The 17,671-nt window shown below is 45.7% G+C and overlaps 3 protein-coding genes across 5 annotated transcripts; 1 reads left to right on the top strand and 2 right to left on the bottom strand.

Moving 5' to 3' along the window:
• Nucleotides 1-2,986: 2,986 nt before the first annotated feature.
• LOC106942582 (homeobox protein Nkx-2.2-like) lies at nucleotides 2,987-4,319 on the bottom strand. The gene is made up of 2 exons (XM_015025901.1): nucleotides 3,763-4,319; nucleotides 2,987-3,566 (listed from the first exon to the last, which is right to left on the bottom strand). Exons 1-2 carry the CDS (start codon nucleotides 3,932-3,934, stop codon nucleotides 3,115-3,117), a joined length of 624 nt encoding a protein of 207 aa, XP_014881387.1. The 5' UTR covers nucleotides 3,935-4,319; the 3' UTR covers nucleotides 2,987-3,114.
• A 2,524-nt stretch (nucleotides 4,320-6,843) lies between these two features.
• On the top strand, nucleotides 6,844-10,855 carry LOC106942584 (protein CEBPZOS-like). 2 transcript variants are annotated; one of them, XM_015025904.1, is made up of 4 exons: nucleotides 6,844-6,971; nucleotides 9,735-9,852; nucleotides 9,933-9,977; nucleotides 10,309-10,855. In XM_015025904.1, the coding sequence occupies exons 2-4, from the start codon at nucleotides 9,735-9,737 to the stop codon at nucleotides 10,389-10,391; spliced, it is 246 nt and encodes an 81-aa protein (XP_014881390.1). In that variant the 5' UTR covers nucleotides 6,844-6,971; the 3' UTR covers nucleotides 10,392-10,855. The 2 variants fall into 2 exon arrangements, with proteins under 2 accessions (XP_014881390.1, XP_014881391.1); XM_015025905.1 differs by lacking the exon at nucleotides 6,844-6,971 and adding an exon at nucleotides 7,383-7,760.
• On the bottom strand, nucleotides 10,194-16,579 carry cebpz (CCAAT enhancer binding protein zeta). 2 transcript variants are annotated; one of them, XM_015025903.1, is made up of 17 exons: nucleotides 16,409-16,578; nucleotides 13,947-15,412; nucleotides 13,363-13,594; nucleotides 13,096-13,258; nucleotides 12,911-12,999; nucleotides 12,774-12,827; nucleotides 12,605-12,707; nucleotides 12,467-12,526; nucleotides 12,329-12,395; nucleotides 12,142-12,248; nucleotides 12,004-12,058; nucleotides 11,533-11,684; nucleotides 11,422-11,463; nucleotides 11,260-11,346; nucleotides 11,123-11,181; nucleotides 10,926-11,007; nucleotides 10,194-10,532 (listed from the first exon to the last, which is right to left on the bottom strand). In XM_015025903.1, exons 1-17 carry the CDS (start codon nucleotides 16,523-16,525, stop codon nucleotides 10,393-10,395), a joined length of 3,075 nt encoding a protein of 1,024 aa, XP_014881389.1. In that variant the 5' UTR covers nucleotides 16,526-16,578; the 3' UTR covers nucleotides 10,194-10,392. The 2 variants fall into 2 exon arrangements, with proteins under 2 accessions (XP_014881389.1, XP_014881388.1); XM_015025902.1 differs by having other exon boundaries at nucleotides 12,467-12,707; nucleotides 16,409-16,579.
• Between the last annotated feature and the right edge of the window lie 1,092 nt (nucleotides 16,580-17,671).

Here is a 17,671-nt window from a genome sequence, read left to right as displayed (position 1 = left end):
CACACACACACACACACACACACACACACACACACACACACACACACATTTATTTAATTGCCGAATGAGTAAAAGTTGAACGTATGAACACAGAGCATGCTCACTGATTGATTTTGTCTCCTGTCATGGTGGCAAACATGCAGTGGGAGGGAGGATGAGAACAGTCACGGTGCTCCTTCTTCTTGTTGCGCCGTTGGACAGTGTTCATAGTGTTGTTTACAGTTAATTGCTATGGTGCAGACAGTTGTGGTTTCTGACATGGGCAATATGGGCAACCACCCAGGGCGTTATCTTTTTAGGGATGGCAGGAGACCTCTGTGGATTGTAGCACATAGATGGAAGCAAAGCAGAATGAAGAAGAGTTGGAATTGTTAATGACACTGGTTAAATTTATTTCAGCTTTAAGTATTTAATATCTATGTGTTTTATGGGATTTATGGGATGGGTTTTATGTGGATCTTTCAGATCAATTTGAGAAGCAATTTTGATAAACTTAATTTTATTGCGTCATGTAGCGCGGGGTGCTGGTCTTGGTCTTGACTTGGTCTTGGGTCAGTGGTCTAGACTACAACTCTGCTACTGGCTCCTCGGTTACATGTCCTCCTCCACCCAGCTTCTTTCCATCCCCTTTCTGTTGGATTTCTTTCAAAATAAAAGCCACTAGTGCCAAAACAATGCTATGTTAGGACAGGAGACGAGATGTTTCCATCCCTGAAATTATGATGCATAGAATCAAGTCTAAACTATGTTACAGAGAGTAAACATAATAAAAACATGCTTTATCTGTGGCATTGCTCATTAAATGGGACATTACTGATGTATTAAAATTAAATATGATCAGTTCACTTAATGATATTATATTAGGGATTAGGTAATGCATTCAGCAAGTACTTTTACTTTTAATACTTAAGTATTTTTAAAAGCCAGGACTTTTTTACTTTTACTTAAGTACATTTTTTGAGTTCTTTCTCCACCACTGGAATAAACACGATGACCAAAGTCAGAAACACCGGATGTAGCATAAAGTTTATCCAAGTCATAAAATGGGTAACATTTTATAAAAATAACTGGCTTAAAAGATTCAAAGATGGCGGCCATCTTGAAATCCAAGTGGTTAATGGAAAATATGTGACGACTGAAGATGTTATGATCTAAATGTGAGGAGAGGAAGTCCACCTGGCAACGGAGCAGCTTTTAAATATTAAAGTATTAACGAAACATAAATGATCATTAAATTATGTCAAAACTAAATTTGTAGCAACAAGCGAATAAAAAAATGAAGTTAAACTCATAAAGAATATTGAAACAAAAGTGACTGAATTGCACTGGAAATTTTAGCTTTTCATATTATCCATGAAAAGCTAAAATGTAAAAAATTATTGTAACATTAAATAAAATTAAATATTTTCTGAATAAAAAACTGACTTTACATGTTTTACTGGTGATTAATATTTCCATATTCAGAGGGAAAAGTCTTACAAAACCAACATAAACCACACATTCCACGTGAAATAATAATAATAATAATAATAATAATAATAATAATAATAATAATAATAATAATAATAATAAATACATGAGATTATTTTCATCCATCTAATTAATATTTATTAATTTGCTTCTGAGGTTTAAAAATAATTAACAGACAAAAGTTTGTTTAAAAGAATAAAAGTTATATTTTCATTTCTGTCACAAAGCGTTGGTGAAACTGATTATTGAAATCAAAAGAATCAAATATTTCTAGAACATCTCCAGGGAATTCCAGTTGAATCTGTAGAGAAACTCGAAAAACAAAATAAATATAATTTGTAAACAGTTTTAATTTGTTTTTAATATCTATTTCTGTTCTTTTTTTTGTTTATTCAGCATTTTGTGTTTTTCACTTCAGTTGTGTAATTATTACATTATTTACATTAATTTAAATCTTCATGTTTTTGATTCTCTTGTAATTTAATATAATCTTTTATGGTTTAATTTAATCTGTTTAATCTGAATATTTGTTAATAAATTATTGGCTGGATGAATCGTTGCGATTCTTAAATCCTTTTTGCTCCGGATTATAATCTGGGGAGGTAAAATATTCCCAGATTTACTGGGAATCTGAAAGTTTCCACCATTGATTGAAGATCATCGATTATCGGAGACCTAAAACGGCTGCAGCAGGCCGCTGCTGCCCCCTGCTGGCTTCGCTGAAAACGACACCAGAGTAAAATTAAAACATTTCAAATAAAAATCAGGAAATTTGAGAATTTCCCCTAAAATTAAATCTGAATATTTTATCAGCAAAAAAATGTAGAAAATTAATTTCCAACCAGTGGTTGGAGATTTTTAAAATTTGTTTCTTTAAATTAATACAATTTTTTTGAAATAATTTTCAAATATAAAACTGAATTATTTTAGACTAAACCAGAAAAAAATTTAATCTGCAGAAAAATAAAACAGAATTTATTGTTTCACTCAGGATGTATTTCCTGCTTCCGTCCTTTAACTAGGCCTCCTGAATGTTTAATAATCAATAATTATGATTATTATTAATATCGTCAGAAGCGGGTCAGATCAAAGCCCGCCGCTGGGGTCTGACCTTTGACCCGCGGGAACCAGAAAGACTCGGAGCGGAAAAACACAAACAGTCCGGAACCAGAACCGGATCGGAACAACTGGACCGGCTGCCGGGCGGGAAGGTTCTGGATCCTGCCGCTTCCCGCCCTTCCTCAGCGAGGTGTCGGTTCCGATTGGACCGGTTCTGTAAGAGTTCAGGTGACACCGCAGTTCGAGTTGAAGCAGACCGGTTCTGGTACCGAACTGGACCTGCAGCAGGAAGTCTCCTGGTTTCTGGATCCGAACTTCTCCTCCGGTTCCGTCACCAGAACCGAAAGGCTCATCTGGGTCGGAGCCGAACAGCAGCTTTTTCTGGATCTTGTTTTAGTTTTTCCGCTCTGAACTGGACCGAACCGTTTGTGTTTCAGAAGAACCAGTCAGAACCGAGTCAGAATCTTCCTCACATTTATTCAGAACCACAAACAATAAATAAACTGAACACGGAAAGAGAACAAACCGAACCGGGCCCCGGAGCGGACCCAAACAGTCAGAGCGGAAAGTTCGGTCCGGTTGGGCTCAGGTCCAGCTCCAGGGATAGAGGAGCGGCGTCGGTCCGGTCCGGTCCGGCCCACAGGCGGCGCGCAGCAGCGGGGAGAAGGCGCACAGCGGCAGGGCGAACCCGGACCGAACCTCCAGCGGTACGGACGGCTTCCCGTCCCGAACCAGCAGCGGGATCGCGATGCGGCGCGCCGGAAGCGGCGGCAGCGCCTCATGGCCGCGCTCCGCGTGCGCGCGCTTCATCTTGTATCGGTGGTTCTGGAACCAGATCTTGACCTGGTTCGGGGTGAGCTGGATCCGGCCCGCAAGGTGCTCCCGCTCCGGAACCGACAGGTACCGCTGCTGTCGGAACCGGCGCTCCAGCTCCGAGGTCTGCGCCTTGGAGAACAGAACCCGCCTCTTCCGGTTCTTCTGGGCCGAACCGAGAGCCGCAGCGCCGGGATGCTCACCGGGTCGGCCGGTTCCGGACTCTGAGGCGGGAAGGAAAATAACTTTTATTACTGTCAGAGACCCGGTTCAGCAGTCCGGACCGGAATCACACCAGAACCATAAAAGTTACCGATAAAAGTTTGGATCAGGTTCCGGTTGGGCTAAAACCATGAAGACCTGAACCGAACTCAAAACAGGTTCTGTTTCCGCTCCTGATGAAGATGAAAGAGTTCTGACCTGCTGCTCGGCTCCGCCTGCTCCAACACTTCGGTTCTGGGTCCGGTTCCGGTTCCGGCTCCTCCCTGGAGCTCTCCTCCTCGGTTCCGGACCCGGATCCTCCAGTGGGGTTCGGAAGGTCCAGAAGATCCCGCACTGAGAATCCGGTTCTCCCTCTGGAGCCGGACGGCATGGCGCAGGCGCAGAAGGAACTGGTCCGAGTTCGGTTCGGGTTCGGGTCCAGTTCGGGTTGTTAGAGAGCAGCGGAACTCCGCGCGGTTCGGTCCATGAAGGATTCGGCGTTCGGGTCGGACTGAGTCGCTGCGGCGCCGCGGCGCTTTAAGAGGGAGGAAGAGGAGGAGGAGGAAGGTCACATCATCATCATCATCATCATCATCATGTCAGGCTGGAGGCCGAACTGGTCCGCTTCTTATCTGGACCGGGGTAACCGGGAGGAATGTTCGGTTCGGTTCTGATGAATATTCAGGGTCAGAGCAACAGGAAGCCGTGCAGAACCGGATCAGAACCGTTCAGAGAGACAGTACAGTTCAACCTGTCACGCCTGGTGGTGACAGCATCATGCTGGGGGAGCCGAACCTGGGGTCAAAGTTCAGCTTCCAGCAGGAGGACAGGACGAGATCAGAGTTGGTGGCCTAGTCAAAGTCTAGAGCTGAGGTAATCAGAACGCAGACCAGGTTCTGCAGAGTTCTGATTCTTATTTAAAAAAAAAAAAAAAAAACACTCCGCACTTTTCAGATTTTACCTGTAAAAATGATGGAAACCACTTCCTGGTTCTGATCCACTTCCGGTCTGATGAAAAGTTCAAAGGGTGTGAATACTTTTTAGAGGTTCCGTTCCAGTGAGTGCTGCTGACGTCACGACACGGTCCGATTGGTTCTGAAGGTCTAAATATTATTATTATTATTAATATTAATATTAATCTTCTTCATGAGGTTTGAATCTCGTCGTTTCTTTGCTATAATTTAAGTTATAAAGTTATCAGGATGTGTGTGTGTGTGTCTAGGTGTGTAGGTGTGTGTGTGTAGGTGTGTGTGTTTGCTCCAGTTTTTCTTTTTGCGAAAAGAAATAAAACCATGAGGATTTAGGTCAATATCTGAATTTGGTCCCATTTATTATGAAATAAATAAAATAAAATAAAACAGTTATAAAACTGCAGCTGAAGATAATTATAAGATTTGATTCAGTTTGTTTTATTTTTACTCTAATTAGAAATAAAAATTCTTCAAACTGCATCAGATTCGCGTGTTTTCTGAATTGGGGTCGGACCGTAAAGTGAGGTCACTGGGGGTCAATTGGAGGTTCGGGGGGCATCCTGCTGGGGGTCAAAGGTCAGAGAGAACTTAGTGTTTGATAAATCATCGATCATCTTCTGTCGGTCTGGATTAAATTATTAAATTATTTATTTATTGATTTATTCTGGTTCTCTCAGTCTCTGCCGGTCATCTGTTAGCGCGCAGCGTCCCCTGCTGTCTGAAGGAGGAACTGCAGCTAGCTCGGTTCATTCATGTTCATATTATTATTATTATTATTATTATTATTATTATTATTATTATTATTGTTATTATTATTATTATTATTATTATTATTATTATTATTATTATTAACTAAACCTTCAGCCTGGACACCTGAGGGTTGTGGGTTTGAATCCCAGTTGGTCTGAAGGATCAGCGGGATCACAGATGATCTACTGCTGGAATATGAGAAAAACAAATTACCCAAATAACCCCCCCTTCCCCCCAGATCAATTAAGACAAAAGGAGCAAGAAAAAACGGAGTGAATGAGACAAAACTGTTTTTGTTTTACCTGTAAAACATTTGTGTAGGTTAACCAATCAGATGATTTCATTATTTATGATTTTACCTTTTCATTAATGACTGAAACTTTTAATTAATGTTTCTTATATTTTGTATTCATTACAATTTATTGAAAGTGTCACATTTATGTTAATTATTTCTTGAATGGATAACTCAGCCGGACTGGGAAGATTTGACTTTATGATATTAAATTTTTTATAATACTTTATTATATTCCGGTGTTAATTTTACAGGAAGCTGAAAAAAAGGTGAAAAAAAAATGTTTTTTTTTCTCTGAAATGAAAAGTTCTGAGTTTCAAACTGGGAAACCGGAGAACTGGGAATAAATCCTGTTTGGACTCTGAAGGTTCTGGTTCTGGTCCAGGAGTAACAGAACCAGCAGCAGCTTCACACATAAAGAGGTTTTATTAGAATAAATCATAAACAAAACAAAGTCGGGCTTTGCAGAAATCCCAAAGTTTATTGAAGTAATTAAATGGACATTAATTCGTTTATGAGTCTCATTAACTCCTGCAGTTTGTAACGTTAGTCATATTCATTCATTTATAGCTGCCATATAAATGTCACAGGAAATTATTTCTGTGTCTATTTCATTTCTTCGTTTTTTATTGCTTATATTTTAAATACCATTTTATTTGTTTCTATCTATCAGTCAGAATTTTTTTTTGAGGTTTTGTGGCTCTAGTGGCCTTTTGACAGGCCACCACAGCATCAGTCAGAATTTTGATAAAATTCTTGAAGTCACAATAGTTTTTACGTTTGAAAAACTTGATATTTTATAACTATTTTAGAGCAAATTTTTTATCAAACAATATAATGTTTGAATATTGTATTTAGTTTCGTTTTTACTTATTTATTAAAAGATCTGATCTTTGGATCGGTTTGTTGTTTGCAGCCTCTATGAAGACTCTGATAATAAAAACTGTTGTTATTATTATTATTATTATTATTATTATTATTATTATTCCGGCCGGATTCCCTCCCCGGACCCTCCGCTCTGCTCCGGCCGCAGTAGAGCCTCTAACCTCGGGCACTAAGTAGGACAAGCCGCCGCTCCAATCCGCAGGCCCTGGCCCGTCCATCCGAACCGGTTCCGTCTGAGCGGAACTTCCTGCCGATCAGCGAGCAGCTGCCAGGGCCGCAGTGTTATTTTGGTTTAACATTTAAAAATGTTTTTGTCTTTATTATTTAGTTTACCTGTAACCTGACCATGGCCAGCTGGTGGCAGTAATGAGGCTTGAAGAGGGCTTTTGGCGCTTCTCGGCTTCCGTTCAGTGGATCTAGACGTCCTGTTGTGGTCTTCTGGTTATTTTGTTCTGTTTAACCTTTTTCTGACTCGGTTCGGTTCTTTTGGATCGCTGCTGCTGCTTTCTGACCCGCCTAGCAGAAGGAAGGTGAGTGAAATTTGATATAAAGACAAAGGTTTAGCTAAAACGTGGCGTCTTACGAAGCAGAACTGTTGATTTTTTTATATTTAATAAATAACCTTTTCTAGTTGTTTTTATCAAATGTTATTTTTTTACAGTTTAAAAACCTTTAAAACAAAATGTAAGAAACAAACGTATAAAAATGCATAAAAATAAGCGAATAAATATAATGACAACTTGCAAAATATTTTATACGAATAACACCTTGAAAATGACAGAAAGTACATGGAGTTTATTAAACAGTTTAATAAAAAACCAAACGAAGAAACAATAATTACCCGCAATATTTTAAAATGAGAACTGTATGAAAGATACCAAATTACCAAATAGATTCAATACAATATTATTTTTAAATAAATTATTTAAACACGCAGAAATCGAACTTTTAGATTTTATTGAAATGATTGAGAGGCTTCATGTTTCTCATAACAGTGGAAGAGCTTTATGACACTGTTGGACACCAGCCAAGGAAGGGCTATTAATCCCACAATGCACCGCATTAAGTCCTGCAGGAAGAGGAGGAGTTTCAAGGAAACTCTATGACGTCATGGAAGTTTATATAAGGGGACTGTGACCAAGTTTAACCGATGTTGTTTGAACCAGAGCTAAGCACCAACTTTCGAGCCATGCTAACCACGCGTAGCTTTGTTAATGTTATATAAACAGAGCTGAGATGAGATTTACAAGGGCCAATAGCCCTAAGCTAGCTCACCTGGACCAAACGGCTAGCCTAAAAGCTAATGACGACGAGACATTGCAAGTGTTTCTTACTGTTCCCGACAACTGCTAGCCCTTCTTGTTTTCCATTGGAATGCTGTTCACAGTATGTGTGGTACCCGGATGAACATCTTATGTGTGTTATGGTGTTTGAAACTGGATCCAAACTGAGAAGGCCGCGCGTGCTATAAAAGAACCACAGTGAGCGGCTCGTTTAATCTTCAGGGAGTGTTTGTCTTTTCCTTTGTTTCATGCCACTAGGTTTCATAAAATAGCCTCAAGATTTGCTTAAATGTCTGGTTGTCTTGAAGGCTAACGCTAGATAGCTAAGTGCGCTACGTGTTATATTTGGCTTTCCTATCAAATAGCTAGCTGTCAAACGGTTAGCATTAGCTGTTTGCATTACTTACTGTGAGGGTTTCCCCAGTAAACCTGTCAGCCCGGCGGTCGATCATCACCAGTGAAACGATATTTAAACCCACAAATATAAAGTACTAAAAACAAAACAAAAAAATAAATATAAATTATTTGCATCTCCGTTTAACTCAAATTTTGCTTATTGAGATTATCATTGGTGCTAAATTTGATTTAATTGTTCCAGCATACATAAATTAAGAGATTTTAAATTGTTTAACATTTAAATTTAAGATTTTAAGGAGCTGGCGTGTTTATCTTCTGGACTGCTTTGTTACCATAGCAACACTCTGATACTGTGAGTTAAATCTTTGAGTTTGAGCTGTTTGTTCCCAAATATAAATTAGTAATCTGGATTATAACTGACTGTTTTTCGGTTGGCCAGTTAAACTCCTCCTCCTCTCCCAGATTAAATCCAACTCAGAAGCTGTTAGAGGTGCTGATGGGGCCCCTCAGTCAGATTCTGCCCCAGGCCTCATGCAGCCTTGGACCGGCCCTGCAGGATGAGTTAATCTACTGCACTGCTCATCTCTGCTGAATACAGAGGGACAAACAGGAGATTGAATTTATGTGGCTCTAGCAGCTCTAACATTTCTGTCTGTTGAGTTTTAATAAGAATCACAGAAACTGTTTTGGTTGCTCAAGTTTATGGGACGAGTTTTCCTGATGTCCTCGCTCATTAACTCTAGCTAAGTGGACAAAGCATTTGGTATGGTTNGATGNATCGTGTAGCCGGAAAAATAATGATAAAACAAAATAAAACCACTGTGATGCGTGACTACGAGGTCAGCGCGAAAACTCCACAAGTTAAACCGCTAACGCTGCGGCCAACCGGGACACAGCGCCACACGGTGGACAGCGAGTTGAGATGTAAACGCTGCACATAATGTTTTGTTCCCAAATATAAATCATTCTCAACGCTCCTCTGAAAGCGACGACAAGTTATTCCTGCGGTTCACATGGAGCTGCTCAACCAGAGCTAACGCAGCGGGTTTAAACTCTTACCTTGATGTGGAGTTCTCTAAAGAATCATAATCCCTCACAGTGGCTGATGTAAATATCTGGTCAGTCTGTGTCCAGTTTGAGTGAAAGGAGGCGATCTGTGCCGAGTTAAACTTCAGACATCCAGCTGCTCCAGCGTGTGATTGGTCCGCTCTGCCCGCTTTCAGTGCATCAACTATAAACCATCTTTTAGGAATAAATTTGCTCCACCAGTGAAACGCTCAGAGCAACAGAGACGCTTGGAGTATGACTTATTTAAAAAAAAAAAAAAAAAGTTTTTCTTTTTTGTGTTCTAAAAGCAAAAATAAGCAACACTTATCCAATGGGGGCAGGTAAAGCCTGGTGGGCGCCAGGCTGAGAATACACTGATATCAGTTCTTTACCGTGTCAAACCCAGGGCCTGAGGGCCAAATCTGGTCTGCCATATGTTATGTGGCCCTCTGGACTCCAGAGTTGTGGGGCTCAGGGCCGCTGGGAGCAAAAATGTTCAGACTTTTTAAGAAAAGGTTGGATTCCGAGATTAAAGTTGGGATGAATTCCTGTGTCCCCCTCTGTCCTGTCCCATCCTGTCCTCTGTGTCCACCTCTGTCCCTCCAGATGTCCCCGCGGCCCCTGGAACCCCTGGCCAGGCGGCTGATGAAGGGCGTGGTCATGGTGGAGCTGCTGGGCGTGTTCGGGGCCTACTTCCTGTTCCACAGGATGAACAACAGTCAGGGTAGGACGTGCGACCTGTCGGCCATGTTGCTCAGGGAAAACATCTGCAGGAACATCTGCTCTCTTCTCTTCCTGCTGCAGAGTTCAGGAGCTCCATGAACAGCCGCTTCCCTTCAGTGCTGGAAGGTGAGTTCAGCTCTGCTCTCTGGGCCGGTTCTGCTCAGGTTCTGGTGAGCCCAGCTGAGTAACCTGAAGACGCCAATCTGCTGATTCCACCTTAACTGAGCGAGCCCAGTTAAGAAGATCTGGGAAAGGAGCTAGGATGTGTAAAGCGGCCAGCAGGGGGCAGAGTGGAGCTAACGCTGAATATCAGAACCAGATCCAGTTTCAAACAATAACCAATCAGGATCAGAAAAACATTCCACAGTTTATTAACAAAAGAAAATGTTCGTGTGAAGCTTTAATAAATGAAATTTAACAATGAAGCAGTCTTTGACAGTCTCTCCTGTGCTCCCAGTTTACTACCAGTCCAACGAGTGGGCCGGGATCTATGGGATCCGGGAGCGGGACCAGGAAGCCTGGGCAGCCAAACGGGACTGAGCTACTTCCTGTTCCTCCTGAAGGCCCCGCGGCCCCTCGTCTTCCTCCTGATGAAGGAGCTCTTCCTGCGGCGCAGCGTCTGGGAGTCCCGGCCGTGGATCCAGTCATCCCGCTGCGATTCCCACTTCAGCTGCTTCAGGCCTAAAGAGAGGAAGAGGAGGAGGAAGAGCGGAGGTCAGAACCAACCAGGTTCGCATCTTAAAGGGACAGTTTGGCTTTAAAAGCAGGAGAATCTGAACCAGCCAATCAGGAGCCATCCTGGAACCAAAGGGGCGTTGCCTACCACTTCCCTCCATCCAAAGGATCATCTGGTTCCCTCCAGATCCGGATCGGAACCAGCCCAACAATCATAAAAGCAAACTGTCCCTTTAAGGAGCAGAACTGGTTCTGCTGGACCAACTGGACTCTGAATGTTCTGACCTGCTAGAATCCAGTAAACTAAAATAAAACAGTTTGTCTCCTGATTCATGGACAAATGCTTCTAAATGTTTTCCCAACCGGTTCCGGCCTGTTCTGGTCCGGTTCTGGTCCTACCTGCTCTGTCGCTGTTGGCCATGGCGTTCAGGCCGATGTTGTCCAACTTGCAGTCGGTGTTTTCGTCCAGCAGCGATCCAAACTGGAGGAAAACAGGAGGATGAGAATCGCCTGCAGCGCCCCCCACTGGCTGAAACTGGACCATCCGATCTGCGGCCAAAATAGAGCCGACCCGGTTCTGCAGGGAAATAACTCACCTCCTCCGCTGAAGCAAACACACCTCTGTCTTTCCTTCGTTTCTTCTCCTTCTCCGGCTCTGGAAGAACCAGGAAGTGAAACAGGAAGTGATTCCAGGTGCTGCAGAACTTCCTGCAGAGTCAAAAAGGACACAAACCTAAAGGTCCGGAGAAATCCGGCTCCTTGGAGGACTTCCTCTTCCTGGTCTGAGGAATAGCAGGAAGCTCCGCCTCTTCGCCTGAACCTGCAGGAAGGAAAACACACTTCCTGTTGGGATCCCAGCAGATCATCAGGGAGGAAGAGGAGGAGCAGAACCGACCTTCAGGAACATCTTCATCCTCGCCATCCTCCAGCTCTGGACCTGCAGGAGGGACAAACTGGGATAAACCAGGAGGAAGCCAACTGGACCGTCCCGAAGAACGCTCCCTACCATCATCATCCTCATCAGGGTCCATGAAGGTCCCGCCTTCGTCCTCTCCAAAGTCTTCCTCATCCATGCTGCCCAGAGACACCTCCTCATCGTCCAGGTCATCCTCCAAGTCCGAGTCCTCCGAGTCCCTCCCTTTCTTACTGCGGACGTTCCTGGGAAACACAGGAACGTCAGAACTGGAACCAACCAGAACCAACTGGGGCCGTCAGTTGACTGAGCTGATTGATCCTCAATTCACAGATGGTGTTACATGATCTGTCCACCAGGGGGCGAGTAATTAATGCTTCCTGTGATTCTCTCTTCTGATTGGTCAACTTCACACCTGTCCCCTCTACTCAGGCCAGTTAGCCCCGCCCCCAGTGCGTTCTAAATGAAATGATTAAATGTTTCTGAACAGTCAAGACTGGAAACTTACAGACATTTTCTAGATTTCCAGCTTTGATTTCTTTTCATGGATTCTGGAAAACTAACCCTGCAAAGTCCAGGTCGCCGTCCGGAACGTTGGTGAAGTCGGTCTCCAAGGAATCTGTTGGGATCAGACCCAGTCTGGTTCATGGGAATGTTTCAAACATCCTCGTTAACGACTCGTTAGGAAAAGCTCGTTAGTACCGAGTGCCTCCTCGAACTCGTCGTCGTCCACGCTCTCCACGCTCTCGTCGTCTCCGTCGGGTCGCGGCCGCCGGCTCTGCTTCTCCTGCTGCCGTTTCTTGAAGAAGCTGCAGAAATAGAATCACACTTTGGGTCAGCCGGGTCGGAACCGGATTCTGGGTCAGTCGGGCGGAGCGGCGGGACTCACCGGTGGAAGAAGACCTGGTCGACGGGGATCTGGCTCTCGTCTCTGGACAGGAACTCGACGCCGTTCACTGGAAGAACCCAGAGTGAGAACTGGACCCGGAAACGTTCAGAACCAGAAGGACCGGCAGGGAAAACTCACCTGGCAGCGAGCCGACCGGGAACCGCTGCTTGGGCCTCAATGCCGCAGAATCTGTGTTTTCTGACAGACAGACAGGAAATTGGATCAGAACCGACCCCGGGTCGGGAAGGAGCTGGAGAGCGGATCCGGGATTCTCACGTTTTCCTCTGAGCTGCTTTGGATTCCTGAAGACGAAGCGATCCAGGAACCGGATCAGTGTGAAGTCCTGGAGCGGATCGCCAGTGTACTGGACCGGTTCTCCCTGCGGACAGGAAACGTGTGAAACCCAGGCCGGGTTCTGGAGGACCGGGACAGGTTCTGGTGTTACCTGCAGGACGGTTCTGGCGAACAGGGACACCGATGGGTGGAAGTGCAGAGACAGCTGCAGAGGGGGAACAGAACCGGGTCAGAACAGAACCAGTCAGAACAGAATCCAGAACCGGGTCTTTTGGGTCGGTTCCTCACCCGGTGCAACTCCCACAGCGGGGAGCGGTCGGCACCGCAGAACAGCGGGTTCCTGTGGACCGGGTCGTAGTTCTGGGAGCTCCGCCCTCCTGTCAGAACATTCAGATGTTAGAACCGGGTCGGATCAGAACCGCCTTGACCACACCTGTTCTAATCCAAATCAGAACCAAGAAGGGACCAGGTACCTTCCAGGTTCTGGTGGTGGACCCATGATGCCGTGGGCCGGGTCGCTGGTTCCGCCACGCCTCCCTCCGGTCTGTCGGCCAGAGACTCCTCCTCTTCCTCCTCTTCATCATGGCGCCTCTCCTCACAGACATCTTTAAACTCCTCGTCTTCCTCCGCCCCGTCCTATCAGAACCAATCAGAACATCAACAGGAGTTAATACGAGGTGAAAACCGGTCCGATTTAAACCCGATCCCAGCGGTACCGCCCCACGGCCCGGTTCTCTCACCTCCCCCTGCTGCAGCAGCATCCGCAGGCCCGGCTTGGCCTTCATCAGCTCGGAGACGAGGAAGAGCGCCCCGGCGGCGAAGCAGGCGCCCTGCTGCGCGGCGACCTGCAGCAGCCGCTTGGCGAAGGCCTTGACGCGCCGCGGCGCCACGTCCGCCTTCAGCGCCTTGAACAGCAGGTTGAGGAACAGGCTCTGCCGCGGCGCCGCCGCCAGCCCCGGGTCCAGCAGCTTCCTGTAGCACCAGGCAGGACGCCAACCAAGTTACTCACCAAGTTACTCAGAATACTTGTTAGTAATGCGTTACTCTGGGAGTTACTTGGTTATGCGTTAGAGGAGAAAAAAAGTTTAAATTATGATGTTACTAAATAAGTTACTCAGACAAACTGTTGAAAATGTTCAGCCAGTAAAGTCAGTGACGGGCTTCACTGCAGAATGAAACTCATAACGTAATTAGTAACTTAATTACTTTTGAATCAGTGAAGTAACTAAGTAACTAGTTAATCAGTCTTTCCCAAAGTAAGCGGTAACCCTGCCAGAGCCAGCTGGTCGGTTGGGTGGGTCCGGTCCATTTCCGGGTCTCTTACCTGTACAGGGCCACGTAGAAGCGGTCAGACACGCTCTGCTGCGCGTCCAGCACCTGGAACAGCAGCATCAGCGCCTGCACCGCCGTGTTGAACTTGGCCAGGTGGACGACCCGGAACAGCGTGTCCAGCTGCTCGCGCACCTTCTCGTCTCCGGCGTCGGCGTAGGGATACGCCCGGTTGACGCCGGTCAGCAAAGCGCTCAGCATCTTGGACTCCACATCCTTCTTCTTGACGCAGGCGCCGAAGAAGGAGAAGTAGAGGGCGATGAGCTTGGCGGCCAGCGGCGCCTCGTCGTGGCTCAGCATCACCTGGCTCAGGAAGCACACGGCATAGTACTGCGCCTTGGCGCCGACGTTGGGCCGGAACATGAGGCGCTCCACCTCACAGCACACCACCGCCTTCATGTTAGGGTGGTTGTGCAGCAGCGTCTCCAGCAGGTGCGCTGCCTTGGCCGCCATCTTGTAGTCGGGGTCGCCCAGCTTGTTGACCACCTGGACCAGCAGCGCCCTCTCCTGCTCTGGCCGGCCGCTCAGCAGCTCGTGGGCGGCGGCCAGCGCCTTAGCCTTGGTGGCCGCCACCGTATCGTGGCCCACCTCGTCCAGCGCCGCCACGAACTCGGCCACCTGCTGCTTCAGCTGGTGCTCGAAGTACCAGAGGATGAGGCGGCGGTCGCGGGCGTCGCGGTTGCCGCTCGCCCGCTCCTCCAGCTGGTCGAAGGGGCGCTGGGCGAAGGGGCGGAGCTTCCGGTGCTCGGGCAGCAGGTCGGACAGCAGCAGCTCCCGCATTGTGTCCAGCGCCATCAGGCCCATCCGTCGGCTGCCCTTCCTCTTCACCATGGAAACCAGCGTCTCCACGTGCTCCAGCATGTGCACCGGCGCGTCCTGCACCAACAGCGTCATGGCGGCCATGCGGTCGGCCAGCGCGCCTGAGGAGACCACCGTCTTCATCCAGGCGGAGTTGGCTCCTCTCTGCAGGTTCTTCTTGGTGCGGTACAGCTCCACCTCGGACTCAAACAGCTGCTGCGCCAGCGCCTTGTAGCGGGACACCACCGCGGCGTCCTGTGGCGTATCCGACCCTTCCGAGGCATACTCAAGCTCGAACCACTTCCTGCCCGGCTTGATGAGCAGAACCTGCCGCGGCTGGAACTCAAACTGGGCCGGGTTCTGCTTCGGCTTTTTCCCAGGTGGAACCGGAACAACTTCCTTCTTCTTCTGTTTTTTACTCTGAGAGCTGGACGCTTGATCCGCGGCCGATGATTCCACAGCCTTTTTTCCCTTCCTGTGGTCTGCAGCGGCACCGCCCTCCGGCTGGTCCGGTACGCTTTGGGACCCGGTGTGGGCCCGGATCCCCAGTTTGGATATGAATCCCTCCAGCTCTCCCTCCTCCAGGTCGTCGATGGCTCCCTTCATCCCTCCATCAACGAGCTCGGTGGAGTCATCGATGGCCGCCAGCAGGATGTAGTCCGCCTGCAGACGGAGAGCAGGGATCAGAGATCCCACACGGTCTGGTTTCACTTTTAATGTTTTACAAAGTTGACATTTCAGTTAAACTGCACCTCCAGTCCAAAACAACATTTTTATGTCATAAACCAACACCATGCAGATGAAGCTCGGGCTGTTACCTCCACCTGTTGGCAGGGTGGAGGTACTACACCCAGAGGATCCAGATCTCCAGGGATCATGGTGAGTTTGAAAAAGGGAATTTGCTGAAAGAACATCCTCAGAACAGGAATTAAACCAAAACTGTAAAAAAAATTTTTAAACATATTGCATTAAAGATGAAAAACTGTTCTACCCTTCACCTCTCTTCAGTTTTTAGCTTCACATTCTGTGAGTAAATCTCTTAATCATATTTTGCTGTCCGATTATCCTTTAATCCAATTTAATCCCTAAACTGTATCGTTGTTGAGTCCAGCAGAAAGAACCAAGCTTTTCACATGGTGATGCTAGAAGGATTTTTTTTCCTGTTATTGCATTTAAGGCAAGAAAATCTTTTTCTTATTTAAAAATTGAATTATTAGCATTTATGTTGTATTTCTAATATTGTATAAAAGCAGTTTAAGTGGGTAAATGGCAAATCTGCAGAATGTTCAGATATTTTTTATCTGAATAATAGATTTTTCTCCTGTTTTTCAAGGACTTAATAAAAATCTAAACATGATTAATCGCAGCTCCTGTTTGCAGTCTGTTGACACAAATCACTTCTGTGACGTCATCTCATCCTAAAGAGCGGACCTGACCATTCCCCACTGGTTCCGTTCAGTTTCATCGGGTCAGAACTCCAACAGGGTTCTGCTAGTAAGCCCGAACTGCTGAAGCTTCTCTACCGAACCGAACCGAACCATGGTTCGCTGATATTTAGGACCCGTTTCAACATGTGTCGAACCGGACCAGGAGCTCCACTCACACCCAGGGTTCTGTTGTAACGGAAGTCCCGTCATCGCGAACCGAACCCCGACTGACCTGGGTCCCTCCGAGCCGCAGCACCTCCTCCAGGTTGAGCTCCTCTCCGCCTGGAGTCTCCTCCTCCTCGCTGTTCTCCTCCTGCTGGGACTCATCGGAGCTCCTGCTGTCCGCCATGCTGTCTCTGCGGCGTGGAGAGCAGCGCCGGATGGGGACAGAGAGAGGCAGCGAGAGAGCGCCAGCGCCACCATAGGCCGGAGGGGGAACTGCATCCCAGACTGCACACTGCAGACAGAAATTATTTCTTTCGTAAATGTTATTCTAAAGTAAGAAATGACAAAATTATCTGTAGAAACCATAGCCGTCCTTAAAGCAGACATGTCAGTTCTATTATTGATACTTTTATCATCACTTAAGCTTTTTTTTTAAAAATAGTATTTATTCATGAAAACGGTACAAATGTTACAGGAAGACACATTTATATAACATTCAGAAAAATATCGGAGATAAAAGAAAAACAGGAAGAAAGTGGAAAACTGGAATAAATATTTATACATATCAGATTAGGGCTTAAATAAATAATTTAAAGTAATTGCTAAAGTGCGACAAAACTATATGATGATTGCAGTCTGCCCGAAACACTACGGTATGTGTTTATCGAATGCACTGCAAATGAATCAGAAAGGAGACAATTCAAAGAACCAATTTAGATTAATGAGCAACAAATTTACTGTTGAAAATATTTTTGGAAGCGATGTAAGTAAAATAAAAAGTTAAATTATGCTATTTTTGAAAAAATATAAATCTAATAGGGAGAATTTATATTACTACTATTAGTTTACTTATGCATCATTAGTAATTTATCTGCGTTATTTTACTCCTTTCCCCGTTAATTTCTTGTCCCCTCTCCAGTGCTCCTGGGGGCAGGAATGCTTTCTACAGTTATTTGCCAACCGCCATTAAAACAAAATAATTTCGCGCTTTAATCCACCTGCTGGAAGATCAGCCCGCAGGATGTTTGGTCTGTCATGGTTTGAGATTGCTGCGATTCTTTTCAGGTAAGTTATAATTCGGAAACACTATTCTAAGTTATTTATTGTTTTTCTGACAAAGTTATTGAAATCATTTTTCGTATTAAGCAGCGCGGCAGACAAGAAACCGCCTGACTTCGAACTCAGCGACGTTTTGTTTGGCTGCTGGACTCCTAAAACATCTGAGAAACAAAAATGGCGACAGGAATCAGCAGCAGATCGAGGATGGACATTAAGAGGAATCACTACAATCAAGTGAGGATCTGCTGGACTCATTAAGGTAGGCAAAGAA

The sequence above is a fragment of the Poecilia latipinna genome, unplaced genomic scaffold, assembly GCF_001443285.1.
Source record: "Poecilia latipinna isolate Pla-1442-1.1 unplaced genomic scaffold, P_latipinna-1.0 Scaffold4397, whole genome shotgun sequence".
Taxonomy (NCBI): domain Eukaryota; kingdom Metazoa; phylum Chordata; class Actinopteri; order Cyprinodontiformes; family Poeciliidae; genus Poecilia; species Poecilia latipinna.
This window is presented reverse-complemented; position numbering and strand designations above follow the sequence as displayed.